General features: G+C 38.8%; 1 protein-coding gene across 14 annotated transcripts in view; it reads right to left on the bottom strand.

Moving 5' to 3' along the window:
• The window catches only part of KIF15 (kinesin family member 15), a 62,868-nt gene that overhangs the window by 1,377 nt on the left and 36,590 nt on the right, over positions 1 to 24,901 (bottom strand). For 12 of the 14 annotated variants that reach the window (XR_014064727.1, XR_014064729.1, XM_081527815.1 and 9 more), the window contains 17 exons: positions 24,684 to 24,825; positions 20,432 to 20,629; positions 19,513 to 19,620; positions 19,141 to 19,246; positions 17,482 to 17,647; positions 14,784 to 14,934; positions 14,537 to 14,622; positions 13,496 to 13,565; positions 13,019 to 13,105; positions 12,322 to 12,426; positions 11,373 to 11,495; positions 8,531 to 8,677; positions 7,926 to 8,027; positions 7,464 to 7,628; positions 5,424 to 5,533; positions 4,203 to 4,275; positions 3,085 to 3,122 (listed from right to left, as the gene is read on the bottom strand). Coding sequence is in view for 10 of the 14 variants with exons in the window: in XM_081527815.1 (XP_081383941.1) it covers positions 3,085 to 3,122; positions 4,203 to 4,275; positions 5,424 to 5,533; positions 7,464 to 7,628; positions 7,926 to 8,027; positions 8,531 to 8,677; positions 11,373 to 11,495; positions 12,322 to 12,426; positions 13,019 to 13,105; positions 13,496 to 13,565; positions 14,537 to 14,622; positions 14,784 to 14,934; positions 17,482 to 17,647; positions 19,141 to 19,246; positions 19,513 to 19,620; positions 20,432 to 20,629; positions 24,684 to 24,825 (1,977 nt within the window). In the remaining 4 variants the exon portion in view is untranslated. Of the gene's footprint in view, positions 1 to 3,084; positions 3,123 to 4,202; positions 4,276 to 5,423; positions 5,534 to 7,463; positions 7,781 to 7,925; positions 8,028 to 8,530; positions 8,678 to 11,372; positions 11,496 to 12,321; positions 12,427 to 13,018; positions 13,106 to 13,495; positions 13,566 to 14,536; positions 14,623 to 14,783; positions 14,935 to 17,481; positions 17,648 to 19,140; positions 19,247 to 19,512; positions 19,621 to 20,431; positions 20,630 to 24,683; positions 24,826 to 24,901 lie in introns of all 14 variants that reach the window. The other 2 variants (XR_014064731.1, XR_014064730.1) reach the window with 1 other exon arrangement.

The following is a 24,901-nucleotide window of genomic DNA, read 5'->3' as shown; positions in this document are numbered from 1 at the left end:
GAAATAAGCCAGACAGAGAAAGACCAATAACCTATGATATTGCTTCTATGTGGAATCTAAAAAAAAAAAAAATTATACAAATGAACTTACTTACAAAACAGAAACAGACTGATAGACTTGAAGAATGAACTTATGGTTACCAGGGGGAAAGGGTAGCAGAGAGAAATAGACAGGGAGTGTGGGATGGACCTGTATACACCACTGTATTTAAAATAGATAACCAAGAAGAACCTACTGTATGTAATAATCTAAATGGGACAAGAATTTGAAAAAGAATAGAAACATGTATAACTGAATCACTTTACTGTACACTTGAAACTAACATAACATTGTTAATCAACTATACTCCAATATAAAATAAAAAGTTGAAGAAAAAGTGTTCAAAAACAAGTAAGTGTTCAAAAGGTAAAGAAAAAAAATTACCAAAAACTTATACAGAATTTCACAAAACTAACTTAATCCTATAACCTTCCCAAAGAAACAAATACTGTTATATTTTACAATGCATATGGAATACAATGCTGATAATTTAAATGACATAATACACAGAATATATCATTTAAAGCCAATAATTCATAGGGCAGTGCTTTCAGACTACATTCCATGGAACCTCAGGAGGACAGTGTTGGGGTGGCAGTGATGTTTTCCTAATTCACCTGGAGCTGTTCTGCATTTATCCTGTGCTTTTGTTTGATGAAAAGGCTTTGTGGCATGGCAGACACTACAGTTTCCTACCCATTTAATTTTTATAAAAAGTCAGTTTATTTGGAGGAGAAGAAAGGGAGAGGAGAAGCACACCCAATTCCCCCAAATTAGTAAATAATAACTGGTCTGAGCTGAGCATGGTTATCTCTATGCCACTGCCAGATAGTGGTTTTCTCAATTTGCCCTACAAGCTTGCTAATTTTGGCTAAGGAGACACAATCTTGAGCATTCTTGGGAGTATTTGTCCCCCGATAAAGTCCTTTTGAACCCACTACATTGCAAACTATGATCCTCCTGTGTATGTTGTTTGGAGCTGCAGCAGCCATCTTGCAGCCAGGAGGTCACAAGCAAGGGTACCAAATGCAGAAGAACGGAAAGAATCAACGATGGCATCACTGAGTCAGTGAAACTCCAGAAACACTGCCCACACCACTGTTGGCTTGGTATTCAGTTCTTTGTTGCTTTTTAAAAACATCCTCACATACACATACGGATAACATAATGTTTAAAATTACTGCTGTCAGTTGGGACTGGTAAAACTGTGTGTGCCATTTTCTGAAGACTGCGTCACTTGCCACAATTTGGGCTCCTGTAGTTCCAGGGACAGTGTATCACTGGAGACTCTTGGTTACTAGATCATGAAATAAATTACACATCAGCTTAGATGCTTTTATTCTTTTTAGCTAGAAGGTCTCAACTGGGTATTATTTCTAAAATAGCTACACTTCTACGAACTATACAGCTGGATTATCATAGAGCCAGTAAGTGATCCAGATTTCTGTCCTAGCCCTGCAACTAACTGGCTGGGAACCAGTTGCCAAACTGCTCATATGTAGATAAAAGTGTTTAACAAAGCTCCATTCCAAATCTATACTCCGTTAAGTATATGATTCTATGAAGCAAATGACTCAACAACTGAGTAACAAATCTTTAACAAGTTAAGTGGTCTTTGTCAGCTGATCATTAAAAAGCATTTTTGATAAGAAATCACTATGTAATTTTTGGTGTATTAACTTGAACTAGTTCAAATAATTGAATAAAAATATTCTAACAAAACTTCTTCCATTGCCATTTAGTTACTATGTGAATAAGATTTCTCAACGTTTCTATCAATAGATACAAAAAATAGCACTAAAACTGATAGTGAATACTGTCCGATTCCAAAATTAAGTGTTAAGAGAATGAGCTAAATAAAGAAAAAACATTAAGATAAAATCCATTCAGCGATGAAGTTCCAACAAAATTTTACTAGTATAATAATTACTTATAAAAATTTACAATAAACTCAGGATACTTTAATATTATAATGAAAACCCAGTCCATAAAAAATATAACACTTGGAACCATATGAATATGATCCACTTTTACAAATTACTTATAATTTCCATACATATTTTCATTGCTAAGTTATATGATTCGGCCGTCAACAAAAAGTTTTCCAAACAATATATTAAATTAGCATATAATTCTGCATGGGAACAGAATGGAAATAATTTCAAAGGAAAAAGGAACAATGTAAAATTTTAGATTCAAGAATTTCTTCATGTATTTTTTAAATGGAGAGAAAGTATCAAATCATTTGGATAACTTTTAAAAGAAATCAACAAGAGCTTTATTTCTAAATATCATTCATTTTCTATGCTGAAACTTTTATCCTTTGCAATAATTTAAACTTACAATGAAAAATTTTAAAGTCAACTCCAAAAATGTGCAAGAGGGTACATGCTATTTCAAATGTTTGAGAACCTCTGTTCCTGATGAGATTTATTCTATTCAGAGCACACAGTATCTTTCTAATGTTTTATCACTTTGTTAGTACCAACTGGTTTACTTATTTTGAACTTGATTAAAAAAAAACCCTTTATCATGTTTAGCAAAGAATGAGGCAGTATCTTATAAGATTACATAAGTTAAAACATGAAATTATATGAATAAAATAAAATTATGTCCATAGAGAACATATAAAGAGACCCAAAGTGAAGACCAGAAGAATTCAGAGTATTGATCTATGGGTCTGAGAGGGCCTCAAGGTTTTAAATCAAGTGAGAAGGAAATCTGGTGGGTTCTCATTGTTCGCACTGTCCAAGAAGCAAAAACTCATCAAGTGCCCCAGGGACACTAAGGTTTTCCTGGCACTTACTTCTTTAAGATATATATATATTTTTAATGGCTTCACATGAGGAACCCCTTTAGCAAGAGGCATTTAAGGCAAGAATTTTGTAACCATCTACTGTGTTCACATACTATGTTCACTATTACAGAAAGGAAAGAATTTTCTTACCTTGTGGTTATAATAATTATTTCTTCCTTTAGAGGAATACTGCTTGGTGTTAATAAAGAAAAGGTCAACAACAACTTGAATTACAAGAGTGTACTTACTCTCGTTTCATTTTCAGCATTTCTTCCATCAATTTATTCTATAAGAGGATTAAAGAAAGAAAAAGAGAAAATGGCTTAAGTCCTTAACATTGCTAAACAAAACACTGAAAGTAACCAGTCCACTTGCCCTCATGGTAATAAAACCATGATAATAACCAAATATTATTTTATAATAATATAAAATACTGACAAATAATAAAATAATAATAAAAGCAACATCCTTTTTAATACAATCATACCTCACTGTTCATAGAAGCACCATTTACAATAGCTAAGACATGGAAGCAACCAAATGTCCATCAACAGAGAAATAGATACAGAAGATATGGTGCATGTAGACAATGGAATATTACTCAGTCATAAAAAAAGAATGAAATAATGCCATTTGCAGCAACATGGATGGACCTCGGGATTATCATATTAAGTGAAGTAAGTCAAACAAAGACAAATATCTTATGGTATCACTTATAGATAGAATCTAAAAAACTGATACAAATGAGCTTATTTATGAAACAGAAACAGACTTACAGACATAGAAAACAAATTTATGGTTACCAAAAAGCAAAGGGGGAGAGGGATAAATTAGGAATTTGGGATTAGCAGATATAGACTACTATATGTAAAGTAGATAAACAACAAAGTCCTACTGGATAGTACAGGAACTATATTCAATATCTTATAATAAAAAACATTGGAAAAGAATATGAAAAAGAATACACGTATAGATATAACAATCACTTTGCTGTATACCAGCAACTAACACAATACTGTAAATCAACTATACTTCAAATAAAACAAAATGGGGGGGATATCCCTTTCCATAATCCCAAATACACACACAAACTGTGCCCTTTAATGCTTCAAACAGGATACTTGCTTCTAAATGGAGAACTCTATGTGAACAATAGGCTTACTATTTAGGCATGAAGACTACTTCACTCTCAATTTTCAACTATAGCCAAATAATGATGGTAAATATCAAACTTAACAGTGGGAATACAAAAAAGACAAAATTTCAATAATAAAATGATTTCTAAAATATATAACCATGAATGCTAACTATAAAAGCATGTCTCAGACAAGGAAAACAACTATTATGTAAAAAAAAAAAATCATACTTTAGCAAGTCTTTCTTTGATCACTTCTTCTTGTTCATTCTTCTGCTGTTGACTGTCTGAATGATTCTGTTTGCTGCATAGATTAGGAAGGGAGGATGGGAAAACACTGTCAGATTTATTCAAGTATCAATTTCACACCTACTACACATACAGCAATGCTAAGGTGTGTGGTATTTGAATGAAGGAATCTGACTGCTCCAATGAAACATCAGTTACCAAATAGGCTGACCCCTGGGCTACAACGTTCTTCTAATCTTTCACGAAGAAGGTTCTGTATCGCTCCTCATATAAGGAACACAAGTCTATGAAGTATTTTAAACTGTGGTTTTATAAATGATCTGAAAATGTTCTACGTTCCATGCTTAAACTAACTCTTGATAAAAGACAGTATACGATGTACAATGCTTTTCTTTAATATGCCTGGACATGGGGGTGGAGCATATGGAAATTAGGTGAGCAGACTATGAGCTACCTGCGTCAGAATCACTCAGGAGGGGAAGGTAAATCCCTAGAAGAGGATGCTTAATAAAATGACCATCTCCTTTGCTCACTAAAACTTGAAAGAACCATCTAGGAGGAACTCCCTGGTGGGTCAGTAGTTAGGACTCTGTGCTTTCAGTGCTAAAGACTCAAGTTTAGTCCAATATCACAGGACTTTCAAGCAACAGAGAGGACATAGCCTGGCTGTGGCTGCCCCTGACAAGATGCTGGGCCAGTAGCAGGTACAACTAGAAAACTGCCTGAGTCAAAGCCAACACACACACACACACTCACCTACCCAGACCTAAGAGAACACCCCTCCATAAAGTTCTTCCCAGAAGCTTTCTCTCCACCGGAAGCCATGAAGCAAAAAGGAAATTCTTTTTCTGCAGGTAGAACCTTGAGCCTTGTCTTGTTGACATATCTGCTCCCTGAGCTCCAACCCCTCTTTCAGATACAAGTAGACAGTTTGGTTCAAGTATTTATTTCACACATTTGAAATTCATTTCAACAGCTCTGCAGCAATAAAAAGGTCATCAGGGTAGGCAAGATCATGATGACCTTATTCTCTATCTCTGGAAAACCCCCTCATTAGACCTGATGGAGAAACAACTGATGGAGCAGCTCCTGGATCATCGAGAAACATCACACACGGTGTGAAACCTATCCCTACCTCATTCACTCAGCGGTACCCAGGCAGGCCAAGATTCAGCCCACAGAGTTCTTGAGACTCTTTCTTACCTGCTGTCCTTCTGTCTTTCGATATCATCCAGCTGACTTTGCAGGAGCCAGTTTTTCTCTCTTAACTGCTCAGCCTCCAGGCGTAGGTTTTCCATTTCACACAACTGCTCCTAAAAACATCAAATCAGGTCTTTTCAGAAAACACATGATAGTAGACATTATTTTGCTCCCCAGGCCATATTAAGACAGGTATTCTAAGTTCCCTCCACACACTGAACACTCTTCTGCATATCACTGGATTAAAAACTAGACGATGAGAAGCTCTTGGGGGCTCGGAATGTGATTGATTTTCATACCCCTACTGTCTTAAACATAGTCCTTTACCAATATCACATAAATCAGATTTCCCTAGTGGTCCAATGGTTAAGACTCTGCGCTTCCACTGCAGGGGGCATGGGTTTGATCCCTGATCGAGGAACAAAGATCCCACATTCCAAGGGGCAACTAAGCCCGTGAGCCACAGCAACTAAACATGAGGACTCTGGAGCCTGCATGACACAACAAAAGGACACCTCAAGAGATCGTGCATGCTGCAAGGAAGATCTTGTGTGTGGCACCAAAAAAAAAAAAAATCATCACACTAAAATTCATTAAAATTCCTTTATGAGAAAAGATGAATAAAAGTTATCTATTTTGGTAAATGTTCTATTTGATTCTATTTCATAGATTCTAATTTTTTAAAAAATTGACGTGCCACAGACTCAAGATACTTAACTGGATTCTAACTTGAAAATCATGAGCACAACCATCCAGAAGAAATAAATATTTGTCTGTAAGGAGTGTTCTTTTTTATTTGATTTATCTATTTTTGGCTGCACTGGGTCTTCATTGCTAAGCAAGGGCTTCCTCTAGTTGCAGGAAACAGAAGCTACTCCCTAGTTGCGGTGCCTGGGCTTTTCATGGTGGAAGTTTCTCTTGTTGCAGAGCATGGGCTCGAGGTAGCATGGTCTCAGCAGTTATGGTGCATGGGCTTAGTTGCTCCGCAGTATGTGGGATCTTCCCAGGCCAGGGATCCAACTTGTGTCCCCTGCATTGGCAGGGGGATTCTTAACCACTGGACTACCAAGTTAAATCCTGGAGCAACCATTTCGATTTACTTCTGCTTATCTATTTTTTGATTTCTTTTAACCTGATCCAATTTCTTCTAAGTACCAAGACTGTATCAATCTGGGGAATAAGCCACATTCCTGAGAGAGCAGCCTACTAAGAGCTGCCCTGAATAAAAAGGCCAGAAATGATCCCCTCTATCCTATACATATAGTAAGGTAATTTTGTCCTAAAACAAATACTCACTTGCAGCGTGATGAGCTCAGATGATCCTCTATGGAGCATCACACCCTCCCTACCCAGCCACCCTCACACCCACACTACACTTACCCAAGGACTCATTCACACACCTGCTAGCCCTAACATCACCCTAAACACACTCTCCCACACACAAAAACCATACAAGTGAGGTGAAAAACCTTAAAAGGAAGTTTAAAGAAATGGAAAACAAGAGAAAGCACTTTTTCACTATCACAGACAAAAGCAAATCTCTCTAATATATAAAGAACGCCTATAGCTCATTAAGAAAAAGTTCAACAACAGAAAAATGGGTGAAGGATATAGCTCATAGAAACAAAAAACCAAAAGATAATCAATCTGACTCCTAATAATAAAACCACAAATTAAAAAATATGAGATAATGTGTTCCAGCTATTAAACTGGCAAAGATCTAAAAGTCTCACAGCACTGTCATGAGAGTAGCTGGTGCAGCCTATATGATATGACACAATCACAAGGAAAAAAAAAAAAAAAGGGACAGGGAGACTGTGCTTACACCCCTGGCTACAGATGCACTGAAAAGCTCTCAGAACGGACTACACCCAGAGCTTTCAGGGACAGCAAGCCAGGTAGCTTGGAGTTGGGCTGAGAGGAAAACTTTTCTGCATCTTACACTTCAGTTTTGTTCCTTTTGAATTGTGGATCCTCAGTCACCATTAAAGATACTGCTTCTTTTGCAACATTAAATTCATTGAAAAAAAATTACCCATTTACCTTTATCCTGAGAATCTCAGCATTTTTGACTTCTCTCTCTTCATTGAGTTTTGTTATAAGGTGTTGCAAAGAAATCTTAGAGGCTCTCCCATCTTCTATCTCTTGTTCTTGTGTTTCCAGGAGTTTTGCCAAATGTGTTTGAAAATGTGGTGGTGTTTTAGGGCTCTAAAATAAAATCAAATTCATCCAAATACCTGATGAAGTAGTTACAAAGATTTCATGGTAAATGTATATGCCAACCATGAAGAAAATACACAGGCCACATATAGTTTGTTATCTTAATTCTTGTCCAAGTAAAACAAATAAAACACTGGTACCTTTTCATCAAAAACAAAAAAGCAGAGAAGGTGTTAGTGACAATCTTTTTCTGTAAAGACAAAGCTAGTCTTAGCAATTCCCACCTTTCATCATTCACAAGATCGCTTATTCCTCCTGAAATGCACTCTTGTTTATGAAAAGTACCTGGGGATAATTGGCAGCGGAATCCATCACATGTTCTAGTTGCCTCATTTTGAAATTATATTCGTTCTTCTTCTGTTCTACTTCCTCTTTCTTTTGGTTTAGCTGGGGAAAATTGAACAGGAGGTTGCAAATTAGACAATAACATGGGGACATGACCCAATTAGAACAGACAATCTTCCCTGGGCATGTAGAAATGGACTTCTTATGTTATTTTCATGATCTGTTTGATAATTTGAAATTTCTCTCACAAATTTATTTCCACTTTAAAAGAAACTTTCTTTTTAAGCTTCACAAGTAATCACAGGGTCATCTGAGGAAAATTACAAAATATAAAACCACAATAGCCAAAAAGAGGATGGAAGTCAGCCATAACCTGCCACAGTGGTCAGAACTTGCTGGCATGTGTCAAGGGTCGAGGGTGGGTAGCAGGACAGCCATGCAAGTCTGAACACAAAGAAGCAACCTATTAAGAGCCCACCTATGCACCCTGCTTTTCTGAATGTGGAGAATTAGCCAAGGCGAGGACCTCATGAGCTCAACCACCATGCAGCCCTGCTTCCCCCACCCCCATGCCCATCCTGAGTAATGCTCCCCCTGCATCTCACCTCGTGCTGAAGTTCCTGGATGAGGGCATCTTTCCTGGTCAGCTCCTCCTGGGCCGACTGCAGAAGCCCCGAGTGCTTTTTCGAGGCCTCAGTGAGCATGTTCAGCTGCTCAGTGGCATGAGCCAGGTCCTCGCAAAGCATGTCCTTCTGTTAGGGGACAAGGCCCACGGAATAAGACTCTCTTAATTGTGCTGCTTCAATATCAATTTATAAATCATTACTATGCAGGATTTTTAAAGTGCTAGGAAAGTTTTAAATGAGAGCTTTTGTTTTGGCTTGTATGCTAATCCATTAGGAGACAAACCAAGCACTTAATATTTAAGTCATCAGCTACAGAGATAAATATTACAGTAAATTCATTTAAGTACCCAGATTGAAGTCTCACTGCTCTCTGCTCCTCTCTCCCCTCACCTCCATGTAATCAAAGCTGATCTCTCCTGCCTTGGGAGGACTCCAGGCGTTGGTCTCTAGTTTACCTGTTTTCTCTCCAATAGATTCTATACATGGCAAGGTAAAGAGTTATAAAGACAAGTACCCCTCAGCTAACTGTGATAGAGTGTCATAGGCCATCAAAATTTCAGGGGAGCAGCTTGACAGAAAATGGCAGAGAGAATTAGAAGTCATTGCATGCACAATTCCTACGTCCACAGTGTATGTAATCTCTAACAAATTAGAGCAGAATCTGTTCCACCTAACTTTCCAAATGTGCATGTATGAAAGTGAAAGTGGTACTTGCTCAGTTGTGTCCAACTCTTTGCGACCCCATGGACTGTAGTCTGCTAGACTCCTCTGTCCATGGGATTCTCCAGGCAAGACTACTGGAGTGGTTAACCATTCCCTTCTCCAGGGGATCTTCCGAACCCAGAGATCAAACCTGGGTCTCCCACATTGCAGGTGGATTCTTTACCGTCTGAGCCACCAGGGAAGCCCTGTGCATGTATATGTGTGTGTGTGTATAATAGTGTATATTACATATACATTAAACATACAATATTACATATACATCACAGTATACACACATACACTTGATAGATCACAATATCTCCCCATATACTAATTTTTATGATAGTAAGTTCCCTACATATGAACTTATTTTTATGATAGTAGTTCCCTACATATGAACCTTCAAGTTGTGAACATTCAAAGGTGTAAATGTATATTTGCATGTCCAATCATGGAAGTTAGTTCAGGTGTCTGGCATACACTGTCACACGTGTGCACCCTCTGCAAGTGGTTGTGCTTTTGTGTACTTCAGTGTTTACTACTGTATATAGTAGTAGTAGTACAGTATCTTTATTTCAAGCCCAGGATGTCCAGAAGCAAGTGTAAAAGCAGGAGTGATGCCCATGTGCAGCAATTATTGAAGCCCGAGCACCCTAGAGCTCGGGCTCTGCAACAAGAGAAGCCACTGCAATGAGAAGCCCAAGCATTGCAACTAGAGAGTAGCCACCTTTTGCCGCAACTACAGAAAGCCACATGCAGCAATAAAGACACAGCAGAGCCAAGAAATCGTTGTTGGACTTCCAAACAAACTGGACTTAAAAACGCACTCTTGAAACGGAACTTGTTCATATGTAGGTAACTTACTGTATATCATTTTCATTGAGTGGGCTCTATTTCACCTGTAGCCCACCAGGCTCCTCTGTCCATGGTGATTCTCCAGGCAAGAATACTGGAGTGGGGTGCCATGTCCCCCTCCAGATCTAGATTATTACTTTAGGCTAAATTTCTAACTGTGCAAATTTGGAGCATATGCAAAAAATTTAAGGCTACATGTTATTACCAGATCACTTCCCAAAAGGCTGAACGTAAACTTCACCAAAAGTTCAAGTAATCCTCTTTCTCTGCACATCTTCAAGTCTTAATATTCACCAGTTATAACATCAAAAACTAATTCTCATTTCAATTTGCATTTTGCTGACTTCAGAGTGGTTCCTGGGTCACTAAAATTCTCCTTCGGGAAACTACTCCGCCTAAGCTCTTGCATCTCTAGCCACTCACAACTAACTATTCCCCTTGATGGGGATCCTGCACAAACATTCACAACTGCCACGCTTCCCTCCCTAGCAAAGTCCTGTACAAATACTATCTCCCTCTGGAAGCCCTTAGGAATTCTCCAGGCATAACTGCTTCCTTTTCTGGGCTCCCAAGTCTTTTATTACCTCATAACACATCTACCTCTTAAGCTAGATTGCATGCTTCATGGTAAATAACTGTGTTTCAATCATTCTTCTATTCCCAAATGCAAAACAAGTACAGGTTGTATGACAGGAGGGTTCAATAAATACTCGTTGAATTTGTTTCACGGGTAGCAAGAAAACTATTTGTAAAGCAAGTGCAAAGCAGTATACATAGTGGGCTCCCATAAAGGTATATAGGACTAGCCAAAAATATTTCTGGAAGGATACACAAGGATATTGCTTTATATATTTTGAAGTTTGAACCACATAACAGTACTGCTTAATTTTTTAACAAATACATTTATATCAACAAAACAAAATCTGTTTTAACTAAAACACAAGAAGCCATTCTGAGGTTAATCAGCCCTTTCTTTGCTCCCTGTTGCGGCCACTACATCCAAGTAAGTGTAATTTCCACTCTGCTTCCTTTTCAGAAGAGGGTCAGTTATAAGAACTTAGCATGGTGTTAGCACAAATGAATGAAGATAAGTCAACTAAACAAAATATAACAAGCTTAGTGTTATCTACCAATTGTGTAACTACCTTAGGGAAAATGGTCCTAATTATGACTTATTCCTTTTAAAAAGTCTTATATTTATTCATGAATATACACATATTGACAACCAAAAAAGCAAAAAGAGTCATGATGTGTTAACATCTACCTCTATGTCCTCAGAGAGTATTCTCAGTTTCAGGGATTCTTTGAGTTCCAGAATGTCCGCTTCCTGTCTCTTAATCAATGATTTGCTCTCTTCTTTGTCAGCCAAAGCAGAGTTGTATTTGCCCTACAGAAGAGAAAATTATGATACAAGATCTGTCTGCCTTATTATCAGTTTATTTTTAGAGTAATAATACTCTAGTAACTGAAGAATGAGTCTGAGTTCTAAGATATTGACCAGATTAACACAAATTAGTTTAATAACTACTTGTTGAATGAAGGAATGGAACAGTAAATGTATGAATTGCAAAAGAGAAGTGGAAAAGTCTTGCAGGTATCAATGAAAATATATCTGGTTTTGTCATCTTTATCAGAAATCAGTATGGAGTGCAACAAGCTCCCTTTGGAGCAGAGGAGTGAGGAACATTAACAAAAAAACTTTACCTTGACTCAAGGCATGGAGGAATCATCATCATTTATATGCAGAAAGACTAAGTATTTACTTTAGGAAATGATAAAGTCCAATAACAGAAAAGCAAACTCATTTTTTAAATCACTGACATTTCTGAACATCACTAAAATATGCTATTTTTTTTTAAAGCAATTAAGGAACACCACATACCCTTAACCATCAGAGACAACAGCCAATCTGTTTCTGATCTGGTCTGGATCAGCAATTCCCTAATGTGCAGAGAGTGCATTCTCTCCAGGTCAATGAGGTCTGAGAAACACTACAGGTGACTTTGCCTTCCTGAGAAGCACACAGCATGTCAGCATACTAAAGGCTCTGCAGGTTCTGCAGATACCCAAGCACACTGAGGTTTCACCAGTACATATTTCCAAACCTGGGTGAACATAGAACCTTGCTTTTGTGTGAAGCATCTGTTAACCTTTTGAGCCTGTGAACTGTGTCTTGTGCTCAATTTTAATATCTTGTTGGCGAAAGAACTTACATTGATGTCCTCCAGTTCTTGCCTCAGGGTGTCTATGGTTTCTGTTTTCTCAGAGACTGAGGTTCTTAGTTCCTGGATCTGACTCATGAGGTCAGCTACAACTTCCTGACAAGGACAGAAAGTTATCTTCATACCGAGTTGACAGCCAAGAGATCATTATTTAATGATAAATAGTTTACCTTTCCAAAGGACAACAGAAGTCAATTTTATTTTAGCAGAATATCATGTATCATATTACATTATTATCATCATATTATCAATTTATATTTTAATGATTTTCTAATATTTTCATCATTTGCATTGGTTTTATGAATGAGTAAGAGCTAAACATAAAAGGAATGTATATCTAATTATATGTCCAGCCATGCATATTCTAGTTAAAGCCAACACCAGGGATTTGAGTACTCATATCAGGGGACTGACAATCAATGAGAAAAGGCTGCATTAATGGCATCTTAGTTAAAGGGGGTAGGGATGTGTTTTAGAAACACTGCAGTTGTGACATAACAGTTGGCACTTTAAGTTATGACGAAAGTTAACTTAGAAGACCTCATTCTCCAGGAACTTTGGAAGATGAGCACAGCCCAAATGCATACAGAAATGCTGGCTACCCATCACCTTGGGAGCAGGAAACCAGAATGTGAAGGCAGCATTTACAAGGAATACACAGGGGGCTATAACCTCAGTCTCTACATACCTTGTCAGCATCTCTCGACTTCTCCAGAGAACTGATTACTTTTTCAGTAGCACACAAACTTTCTTTTAGTTTCTGTACTTTTGCCATCTATGGGGGGAAAATTAATATTTTTAGAAAGAAAACTAAATCACAAAGTTAACTATGCACATATATCAAAAAAAACAAACCGAAAAAAAGGAGTTGAAATCTGCTTTTCGTATTAAACAGTGCACACTAAGGTGTAATATTTGAAAATAAAAAGTTGAGCCAAAAGACAATGATTTTGTCGTCTCCATCAGGAAACCACCAACAAATTAATATTACAGCCATCTGGGGGTTAGAAAAACAAGAGCTGAAAATAATACAGCCAACTCCATCTTTTTATTACCAATATTCAATATCTGAAATCTGGAACAGTTTTTATAACAAACCTATTTAGATACCAGGAATAAAAGTTACATACTTCAAATTTCATAGTTAAAAGTATAGGATATTTACCTGCTGCTCACACTTGGCCATCTCTTTCTGTTTCTCCTGACGTACAGCTTCAAGTACTTCTAATATTTCTCTGGAAAAGAAGAATTATCTTTTAGTCATGACTCATTCAATGGAAATGGGAACTGAGTCCATTCATGAAAAAGACATTCAATGCAACTGAACTTCCTACACAGTGTTAGGTTCGCTAGGATCAGAAATTTGAACTAGTTTCATCAGTAGTTATTTAACAAGAACCCTGTTTTGTGCCAGGAGAGTTTATTTTTCTCCAGAGTACTTAGGACTCCCTAACATAATATGAAGCATTTATTTATCACCTATCTCTCATTTAAACCTAAGGGTGGGGGTATTTGGTTCATTGTCTTACCTCTAACTGTCCTGGCATTTACTAGAATAGTGCCTGGCTTGCTGGCTATCACTAAGTGTCTGAATGAATGACTAAATGTTAACTGTCTTTCCCAAATAGATAAGAGTCACTACTGTATACCAGGAACTAGAAAAGAATCAGTCTCATAGTAAGAACTCTACAAGTATCTGCTGAATAAACTAACACAAATTCTTCTTACTAGAGTAATTATCCTACTGTTGGCTGAAATGAAGAGACTGAGAGAGATCACCAAGGAGAAGGACTCTGAGAGAGGGAAGAAAGACAACGGCATTCATATTAAGGACTAGAATAATAAAGGAACAGAGACAGAAAGAATAGTAGAAAAGAATAGAAATCATTTCTACTGGTTTATAGTAGAAATAAACCAGTTCCCATCTTCCAATAATAAATACCGTGATTTATTTACAGAAGGTCCCGAGTTCTGATCACCACCAATTGCTTTTCATTTAAAAAATACTGTCGACAATTATTAAATGTTTTGAAAAATTAAGTTTCTCTACATAGCTATTTATACAAAAGAATCTGATATTCATTTTGATTTTTTTTAAAAAAATAATATAACAGCCTATAGCAATTTAAAAAAAGGCCCCACAAGATAAAGAATGTAGTAGTAAATGATATTCTAGTCAACCATGCGAAAGATAAATAGCACTCACTTAGAACTGTTTTCTTTATCTTCTTCAAACTGTAATAATAATTTGTTATTGCGTTCTTTTTCTGCCTCAAAAAGCTCCATCAAATTCTAAAAGACAATGTTATATTAGATTTTAACATGTAGTCAACAAACACACAGAATACCTTTCACGTGGTAGCCACAATGGACCACTACACAAGTCAGGAAGAGGACAAATAGTCACACATCCAGGACAAATTCATCAATAACCAGTACCTTTCTTAACTTACATTCAGATCAGATTTCAGAGTTTCATTTTCTTTTTTGCAGTTTTGGAGGCTTTTTGAAAGTTGGTCAATTTCAAACTTCATTACTTCTTCTAAGTTGTCATAGGAATCCTGTAGGCAGGTTTTGCTCTCAAGCAGCTTTTCATTTTCTAATCTTTATCAGGAAAACATTTTTACAAACGTAAATAGAGACATTAAATGTAGTTCTGCTCGCCAGACTTATCTGCAGTTCACCGATCCCATTTACAGACCATTCTCAACTTACAGAAGCCTGACTGATGTAAAGCTTCTCACAGACTTGTGTGAAATGGTCATGATGCACAAACATTAGTGTGAGGGGGATGGAGAAGCCAGGGTGAATGTGTCAGCCTGCAGCCACCTATTTCCTCATTCTTTCTCCCATGGAGTCAACCAGACATGCTTAATTGATTGGTAATTTCGGGTGATGAGACTCATTTAGGGAGGTCCAGACCTAACCCCTTTGTAAGCCAAAGACTGGCCACGGACTTAATTTTGTTGCTAGGCTCTACTCTATTCACTCAGCACATATTGTCCAACTCCAGGAAGACTTTTCAAGATGGCAAATGTTGGTTGGACCTGAACAAGAGAATAAATTCCTTCAGAATAGAACTATGTTTTTAAGTCACATGATTATTATTTCCTGCTTTTTAGGTTTTTACCCTCTTATTCTGTTTCGCAACATACCGTGACACGCTCAAACATCAAGAGTTCATCCAAGAACTAGTAAACAATGAACTGATCTCTGGACCACTCAAAACAGATGTCCCAGCTTATATACAGAAGGCTAACAGACCTGGAACTATCCGGTTCCACAAACTCTGAGCAGAGCAGAAGCAGCAAATTATAAATTGCTAAAGACCATACATGGCAGGGAAGGGGAATATATATGTTTACGATACAAATTGTATACATAAAACAGGTAAAATAATTCAAGAAACATGTGGCAGTTGTGCTGTTTCACTTTGAGGTCTCAACAACCTGTGAGAGCTATGATGGTATTTAAGCAGCTCAGTAAGTGACATACTCAATGTACAACACACTGAGTGCAAAAAGATCACACAAAATTCACTGACGACAGTGCCAAGATAAGATTTTGTGATTTAGATGTTCAAAACAAATACCAGGTCTAAGAAAAAGGAACAGTGCACCAGTGTGGATAAATGGCCACTGATCACCAGCCTTGGTGCTGGAGGATGGTGCAGGGGAGTGGAGGTTGCACTAACTCAGCACAGGGTCCCCCTCCACTAAAGGATGGCTGCCAGGCAAGAATGTGGGCCCAGCGCCACCCACTTGTCAGATTTTTAAGAGGATGCTGAAATATGCATCTTTATAGGAAAGATCTCAATTTTTAAAATGTTATGCTTTTTTTTTTTAAAGTCACACTGGAAAACTCTCCTGGTGGCCCAGTGGTTTGGAGTCCAGGCTGCAATCCTTGGTTGAGAAACTAAGATCCCACATGCCGTGCAGCGTGACCAAAAAATTTAAAAGAAAAAAGAAATTAAAAATTTGAAAAAAAAGACCTGACCACCACACTGGTCAGGTCCAACAAAAACATGTCTATGGATGATTTGGCCTGCAGGCCTCAAGCTTTTGTCCTCTATTTTTAATTCCTTATTGTATATTCAGAAACCACTCAAGCATTACAGATTTTAGGCTTTGCAAAGTCTATAAAAATTCAACTCAAGGTTGTCTCTTAGTAGCCTTTCTAGAGTGAGGAGTCACACTCATTTCACACTCAGAGTATCATGATCAAAATGTCCACTATTAAATTATTGCCATCAGGAAGTAGCATCAAAACAATAGGATAGCTTTTACAAAAGGGTGAAAATAGTAAGAAAAAAAAAAAAAAAAAACAGTGGAAACAAGCAGTTTACATCTTTCAGATTACTTTGTTTCAAGATGACCAGCACTTGACTAACCAGCCAGCCTCTGGCGTTCCAGTGGACAAGGCGGACTACTACTGATCTGGTCTACCTTGTACTGTCCAGTAAGAGCACACCCTTCCCTCTGGAGAGGGAACAGGCACATCACCCAGGTTGGGCCAACCCTTGGTAAATGACTGGTCCATAAGTAAGCAGATGACTCCAGCAAGAATAATCGCAATTTTCTCTGGGATTGATATATGGCAATTGGGGGACACTGTTTCTTTGCAGGGATTGTTACACCAGAAGACAGAAGATGGAGCTGTCTGAGGCAGTCTGTTTCCTGTCAAAAAGAGGAAGGTTCTCAACAGCAGAAGAGAATGAGGACAATACACAGAGGGAAACAGAGCACCGAAGGATGGAGGAAGAGAGGAAGAAAAGCTTGGCAGGGGTGGTGGGGAGAGAAGGGAGTGCACACTGACAATATTGTTTGAGACTCAATCTAGTCTGTCCCTGAAACCAAAATCACCTCTGGGGCTTCCCAGTATCAATAAATTACCATTTTTCCCCCTGTGGCCCCACATGCTGGGCCCCACCTGGAACAGATTGCTGGATCTTAGTTCCCTGACCAGGTGTCAATCCTGGGCCCTTGGCAGTGAAAGCACAGAGTCCTAACCACTGGACAGCCAGGGAAGTCCCAATAAATTACCCCTGAAGTTTTTAAACAAGCCTGAGTTGGGTAAACAGCACTTGTGCTTTAAGTAGTCCTAGATGACAAGCCAATCAGGCAACTTGAAAGCAGAACACAACAACTTTACCTGACATTATCCAGTTGAAGCTGGACCTGCATGTGTCTTTCAGAAAGGCTGTTGAGTTCTTTCTCCTGACTCTCTCGGAATAAACTGTACTCCAGTTTCACTGAAGAGAGCTCCTTGTCTGCAGAATGAAGAACGACTCGCAGGTCATGTACCTCACTTTTCAAAACTAAAATAAAGAAACACAAAATAAATCTTAACAGGCTTTTAGTCACATGTGTTTTTACAAAATAGGCAAATAAATTTGATAGGTACCCTTTACACAATCAGCAAAAACAAGCTGAAGAGACCATTTTGAGTGTAAAAATGTTGAACTACTAAGTGACAGGTATCCAGGAACACTGAGATTCTGTTTTCTTCCTCTCCCTCACCCATGGACTTTGGTATGTTGTTGTTTTAGTCACTACGTTGTGTCCGACTCATTTGCGACCCCATGGACTACAGGCCCGCCAGGCTCCTCTGTCCATGGAATTTCCCAGGCAAGAATACTGGAGTGGGTTGCCATTTCCTTCTCCAGGGGATCTTCCTGACCCAGGGATCAAACCTGCATCGCCTGCATTGGCAGGTGGACTCTTTACCACTGAGCAACCAGGGAAGCCCGAATTTTGATATAGTCCTACCCCCAAAAAAGTTAATATGTGACCCTCACATGTAGGTCATTTGATTTTTCTACATTTCTCCTGTAGAATGTGCATCAAAATTCTTAATATAAGAAAAAAATCAAGAGATTTTAACATATTTTAGGTGACCTAATCTTTACTTATTGAAAACCCTTTGGAGATGCACCAGAACTTTCCAACATAGGTTAAACACTCTGGTCTTCTAAAGAAACTCCAACTGGAATTAAAACTGGGCAACTTTTTAACAGATCAAACAAAAGAGAATGGCTCTCTTTTTTGTCTTAGTAAACTATTGTAAATACTTTGATAAAAGGAGACATAAACTGGAAAAGCTGGGAATTAAATGACATTCCCACATCTACAAATATATACGAATACGTAATTTATGATTTTTTTGTCACTACTAAAACTCTTAAAACATTCATCATATGCATTTATTTATTTATTTTTTTAATAAATTTATTTATTTTAGTTGGGGGCTAATTACTTTACAATATTGTAATAGTTTTTGCCATACATTGACATGAATCAGCCATGGGTTTACATGTGTTCCCCTTCCTGGACCCCCCACCCACCTCCCTCCCCATCCCATCCCTCTGGGTCATCCCATTGCCCCAGCCCTGAGCCCTTGTCTCATGCATCGAACATGGAATGGTGTTCTGTTTCACATATGATAATATACATGTTTCAATGCTATTCTCCCAGAACGTCCCACCCTCACCTTCTCCCTCAGAGTCCATAAAATTGTTCTATGCATCTGTGTCTCTTATTCTGTCTCGCATATAGGGTTATTGTTACCATCTTTCGCATTTAAGACACTGCATTTTCAAAGTGATCTTAAAACTTCAAGCAAACATTTGTATCATATTTTTGAGAGCAGTCTTGGAGAAAATGACCCTTTATATTACTATTACTCATCTATTCTAATTTAAAACAAACAGGACCAACCAACTAAAAACACAGACACAAAACTGAGCCATATCAGTAAAAAGTTACTGAGTTACAACATTCAGATTAGGAAGCTCCCAGTGTTCAGACTCACAGTCATTCTTGGTCTGTGTGTCTTGAAGCTGCTTCTCAAGGACGTTCAACTGAGAGAGATGCTCCAGCTGCTGTTTGGTCCAATCAGTTCTTTCTGATGAGAAAAGCTTTGGGAAAGAGATCAATTTACTGGAAGAGGAATATTGACAAGCTAAAACATACACCAAATAATCACTTTGTTTCTGTTTTTCAAATGCAGTTTTAAATTCAGACAAGGGGTGTGTGTCTCCTTATCAGAGGAGTTGCTGAAATAACAAAGTAAGGGAATATAACTCAAATAGACCTTGACCCAAGCTTCCTAAAGTCACTTCCTTCCCGGCAGGTTCTTACTTTGAGGTTCAGACATTTTCTGAGGTCATGCTTGCAATCTCACCTCCTGCATCTGAGTAGAATGATGTTCCAGTTTGTCAATCTGCTGCTGAAGCTTTATATTTTTATGCTCTTCTTCATCCAACTTGACTTGAAGGGCATTCATTTGTTCCTGCAACACAAGAACTTCAGGGGTCAAAAATTCTTTTAATGAACATCTCAAACATTCCACCATTTCTCCTGCATTAAAAAATACACAACGCAAAACCTCATACAGACAAAGGTATCAAAAGCCAGTATGGAGCCAAAAAACAGACTATACTGATGATTTCTCATGGTTCAGAATTATACACGTGGCCTGTCAAAGTCAGTAATTTGAAGCACAAAGGAAAGAAGCGATTAAAATTAAAATCAAAGACTAAACCAGAGCCATCTTAAGACTTTTTTGATGCTTCCTCAGGCCTATATCAAGTGACCTCAACAGAAAGGCCTCCATGTTCGTGAAAGGTAAACTTTCAGAATTTGGGCTAATGTAGCTTCAAGTTTTACTAGACAGTAGAAAAACTTGTACAAAAAATAAATTACTGAATTCTGAGGTAAACAAACTTCATGCGTTATTTCAAATATACGGAAAGCTGTCTAAAATTTGAACTATCATAAGATTCTTTCAAACTATTTCATCTTCTTTAGCATATAAAACAGTGTGTCTTATAAGTCAGTTCTGGAACTAGAAGCTAGAGGCAAACTGGTCTTTTTATACACAAGAGAACCAAACCCCAAGGAGAGCAGAAGGTGACTTTAAATGCTGCAAAGTGGATTAAAAGAATAAGAGTAGGCTGATTTCTAACCCAAGGACCTTACATCCTTAAAAAGATATGATTTTGATACTAAACAGGTTCAAACACTGCAGATTACCAAGAGTTAAAATGATAAAGAAAATTTACTGAAGTGAAAGTCTATTTCTTTCTAAAACTGAACATTACCTGCACCATTCTCAGCTCTTCGGAAATGGCTTCAAAAGCTTGTTCATTCATCTCAGGAGGCACTGGCTCATTTAAGATATCACTATCCAAGTTGCTAGAATTCTGGGTTTGCGCAGAGCCAAAGCTCTCTGGTTCAAGGCTGAACTTCGGTAGTGGTCGAGACCAAAGTTGATAAGCCTTCGTTGGTGTTGTTATGATCTGCAGCAAAAAATTATTAGGAAAACAACATTAGCACACATGAAAAGAATAACTTATTTAGTAATTGTGTGAACTGAGGATAAAATTACAATTCTATTCATCAAGAGAAAAGAATAAGTATCCTTGAGAGCCAGCACAGAAGAAAGGCCCATGTGGAAACAAATTTATCAATTCAAACCACTCTCAAGCAAAACTGTGTTAAGATTTTTAAAAATAAAACTTGATAAGTTAACACAAAAAATTCATACAAAAAAATAAATGTGCAATAAGCCACCATTAAAAAGAACAATTTAGGAAGACTTCCCTGGTCAATATATAAATAAACAGGTATGGTCATTAAAACAATGCATCATTATCAGGTGAACAGTCAGAACACTGGAAGAAAATACAAAGTCCAGAAGTAGAACAATTAATATATGGAAAGTTCAAATTAGTGAGGAAAGTTAGTTCAGTTCAGTCGCTCAGTCGTGTCCGACTCTTTGCAACCCCATGAATCGCACCATGCCAGGCCTCCCTTTCCATCGCCAACTCCCGGAGTCCACCCAAACCCAAGTCCATCGAGTCAGTGATGCCATCCAACCATCTCATCCTCTGTCGTCCCCTTCTCCTCCCGCCCCCAATCCTACCCAGCATTAGGGTCTTCTCCAATGAGTCAACCCTTCGCATGAGGTGCCCAAGGTATTGGAATTTCAGCTTCAACATCAGACCTTCCAATGAACACCCAGGATTGATCTTTTTTAGGATGGATTGATTGGATCTCCTTGCAGTCCAAGGGACTCTCAAGAGTCTTCTCCAACACCACAGTTCAAAAGCATCAATTCTGCGGCGCTCAGCTTTCTTCACCGTCCAACTCTCACATCCATACATGACCACTGGAAAAACCGTATCCTTGACTAGACGTACTTTTGTAGGCAAAGTAATGTCTCTGCTTTTAAATATGCTATCTAGGTTGGCCATAACCTTCCTTCCAAGGAGTAAGCGTCTTTTAATTTCATGGCTGCAATCACCATCAGCAGTGATTTTGGAGCCCAAAAAAATAAAGTCTGACACTCTTTCTACTGTTTCCCCATCTATTTCCCATGAAGTGATGGGACCAGATGCCATGATCTTAGTTTTCTGAACGTTGAGCTTTAAGCCGACTTTTTCACTCTCCTCTTTCACCTTCATCAAGAGGCTCTTTAGTTCTTCTTCACTTTCTGCCATAAGGGTGGTGTCATCCGCATATCTGAGGTTATTGATATTTCTCCTGGCAATCTTGATTCCAGCTTGTGTTTCTTCCAGCCCAGCGTTTCTCATGATATACTCTGCATATAAGTTAAATAACCAGGGTGACAGTATACAGCCTTGACGTACTCCTTTTCCTATTTGGAACCAGTCTGTTGTTCCGTGTCCAGTTCTAACTGTTGCTTCCTGACCTGCATACAGGTTTCTCAAGAGACAGGTCAGATGGTCTGGTATTCCCATCTCTTTGAGAATTTTCCACAGTTTATTGTGATCCACACAGTCAAAGGCTTTGGCATAGTCAATAAAGCAGAAATAGATGTTTTTTTGGAACTCTCTTGCTTTTTCGATGATCCAGCGGATATTGGCAATTTGATCTCTGGTTCCTCTGCCTTTTCTAAAACCAGCTTGAACATCTGGAAGTTCACGGTTCACGTATTGCTGAAGCCTGGCTTGGAGAATTTTTAGCATTACTTTACTAGCATGTGAGATGAGTGCAATTGTGCGGTAGTTTGAGCATTCTTTGGCATTGCCTTTCTTTGGGATTGGAACGAAGACTGACCTCTTCCACTCCTGTGGCCACTGCTGAGTTTTCCAAATTTGCTGGCATATCGAGTGCAGCACTTTCACAGCATCACCTTTAAGGATTTGAAATAGCTCAACTGAATTCCATCACCTCCTCTAGCTTTGTTTGTAGTGATGCTTTCTAAGGCCCACTTGACTTCACATTCCAGGATGTCTGGCTCTAGGTGAGTGATCACACCATCGTGATTATCTGGGTCGTGAAGATCTTTTTTGTACAGTTCTTCTGTGTATTCTTGCCACCTCTTCTTAATATCTTCTGCTTCTGTTAGGACCATACCATTTCTGTCCTTTATCGAGCCCATCTTTGCATGAAATGTTCCTTTGGTATCTCTAATTTTCTTGACGAGATCTCTAGTCTTTCCCAATCTGTTGTTTTCCTCTATTTCTTTGCACTGATTGCTGAGGAAGGCTTTCTTATCTCTCCTTGCTATTCTTTGGAACTCTGCATTCAGATGGGAATATCTTTCCTTTTCTCCTTTGCTTTTCGCTTCTCTTCTCTTCCAAGCTATCTGTAAGGCCTCCTCAGACAGCCATTTTGCTTTTTTGCATTTCTTTTCCATGGGGATTTTCTTGATCCCTGTCTCCTGTACAATGTCACGAACCTCTGTCCATGGTTCATCAGGCACTCTGTCTATCAGGTCTAGACCCTTAAATCTATTTGTCACTTCCACGGTATACTCATAAGGGATTTGTTCTAGGTCATACCTGAATGGTCTAGTGGTTTTCCCTACTTTCTTCAATTTAAGTCTGAATTTGGCAATAAGCAGTTCATGATCCGAGCCACAGTCTGTTCCCGGTCTTGTTTTTGCTGACTGTATACAGCTTCTCCATCTTTGGCTGCAAAGAATATAATCAATCTGATTTCGGTGTTGACCATCTGGTGATGTCCACGTGTAGAGTCTTCTCTTGTGTTGTTGGAATAGGGTGTTTGCTATTACCAGTGCGTTCTCGTGGCAAAACTCTATTAGCCTTTGCCCTGCTTCATTCTGTACTCCAAGGCCACACTTGCCTGTTACGCCAGGTGTTTCTTGACTTCCTACTTTTGCATTCCAGTCCCCTATAATGAAAAGGACATCTTTTTTGGGTGTTAGTTCTAAAAGGTCTTGTAGGTCTTCATAGAATCGTTTAACTTCAGCTTCTTCGGCATTACTGGTTGGGGCATAGACTTGGATTACCGTGATATTGAATGGTTTGCCTTGGAAACGAACAGAGATCATTCTATCGTTTTTGAGATTGCATCCAGGTACTGCATTTCGGACTCTTTTGTTGACCATGATGGCTACTCCATTTCTTCTAAGGGATTCTTGCCCACAGTAGTAGATATAATGGTCATCTGAGTTAAATTCACCCATTCCAGTCCATCTTAGTTCGCTGATTCCTAGAATGTCGACATTCACTCTTGCCATCTCCTGTTTGACCACTTCCAATTTGCCTTGATTCATGGACCTAACATTCCAGGTTCCTATGCAATATTGCTCTTTACAGCATCGGACTTTGCGTCTGTCACCAGTCACGTCCACAGTTGGGTATCGTTTTTGCTTTGGCTCCATCCCATCATTCTTTCTGGAGTTATTTCTCCACTGATCTCCATTAGTATATTGGGCACCTACTGACCTGGGGAGTTCATCTTTCAGTGTCCTATATTTTTGCCTTTTCATACTGTTCATGGGGTTCTCAAGGCAAGAATACTGAAGTGGTTTGCCATGCCCTTCTCCAGTGGACCACAATCTGTCAGACCTCTCCACCATGACCCATCCGTCTTGGGTGGCCCCACAGGGCATGGCTTAGTTTCATTGAGATAGACAAGGCTGTGGTCTGTGTGATCAGATTAGCTAGTTTTCCCTGTCGGCCGCCACCCCTGGCCCCTGGCCCCTGGCCCCCGGCCCCGCCTAGCCCCTGTCGGCCACCGCCCCCGGCTCCCGGCCCACCCTATCCCCTGTCGGCCGCCGCCCCCAGCCCCCCGGCCCGGCCTAGGCCCTGTCCGTCGCCGCCAGGTTGATTTGAAAAAAGGTAAACCCAGAGGTCACGCCACTTAAAAATAAAATAGCAGGGACATCCCTGGTGCTCCAGTGGCTAAGAGTCAGCGCTCTCAATGCAAGGGGCCCAGGTTCATTCCCTGCTCGGGGAACTAGATCCCACATGCCGCAACTAAGAGTTTGAATGCTGCAGCTAACACCCGGCACAGCAAATAAAAAAATATTAAAAAAAAACAATCAGACACCACTGATTTAAGCTTCGGATTACCTACCTTCAGTGTTTCAGCATGAATTTTACTCAGTTGAGAAACTTCTTGCCGCTTGCAGACTTTTGTTGCTTCCAAAAGGTTTTCAAGATTAAGGTTCGCTTTTTGCAAAGACTGAATCTCTGATTCTAATTCCACCTGCCTTTTTCTAATAGATAAGATAAAATGGAGTATTTCAGGTAATAAGTAGTGTCATACATTTGTAAAGTAGTTTATATTTTCAC

This window comes from Giraffa tippelskirchi, chromosome 9 (assembly GCF_054371585.1).
Source record: "Giraffa tippelskirchi isolate mGirTip1 chromosome 9, T2T-mGirTip1v1.2.pri, whole genome shotgun sequence".
In the NCBI taxonomy this organism is placed as follows: Eukaryota; Metazoa; Chordata; class Mammalia; order Artiodactyla; family Giraffidae; genus Giraffa; species Giraffa tippelskirchi.
This window is presented reverse-complemented; position numbering and strand designations above follow the sequence as displayed.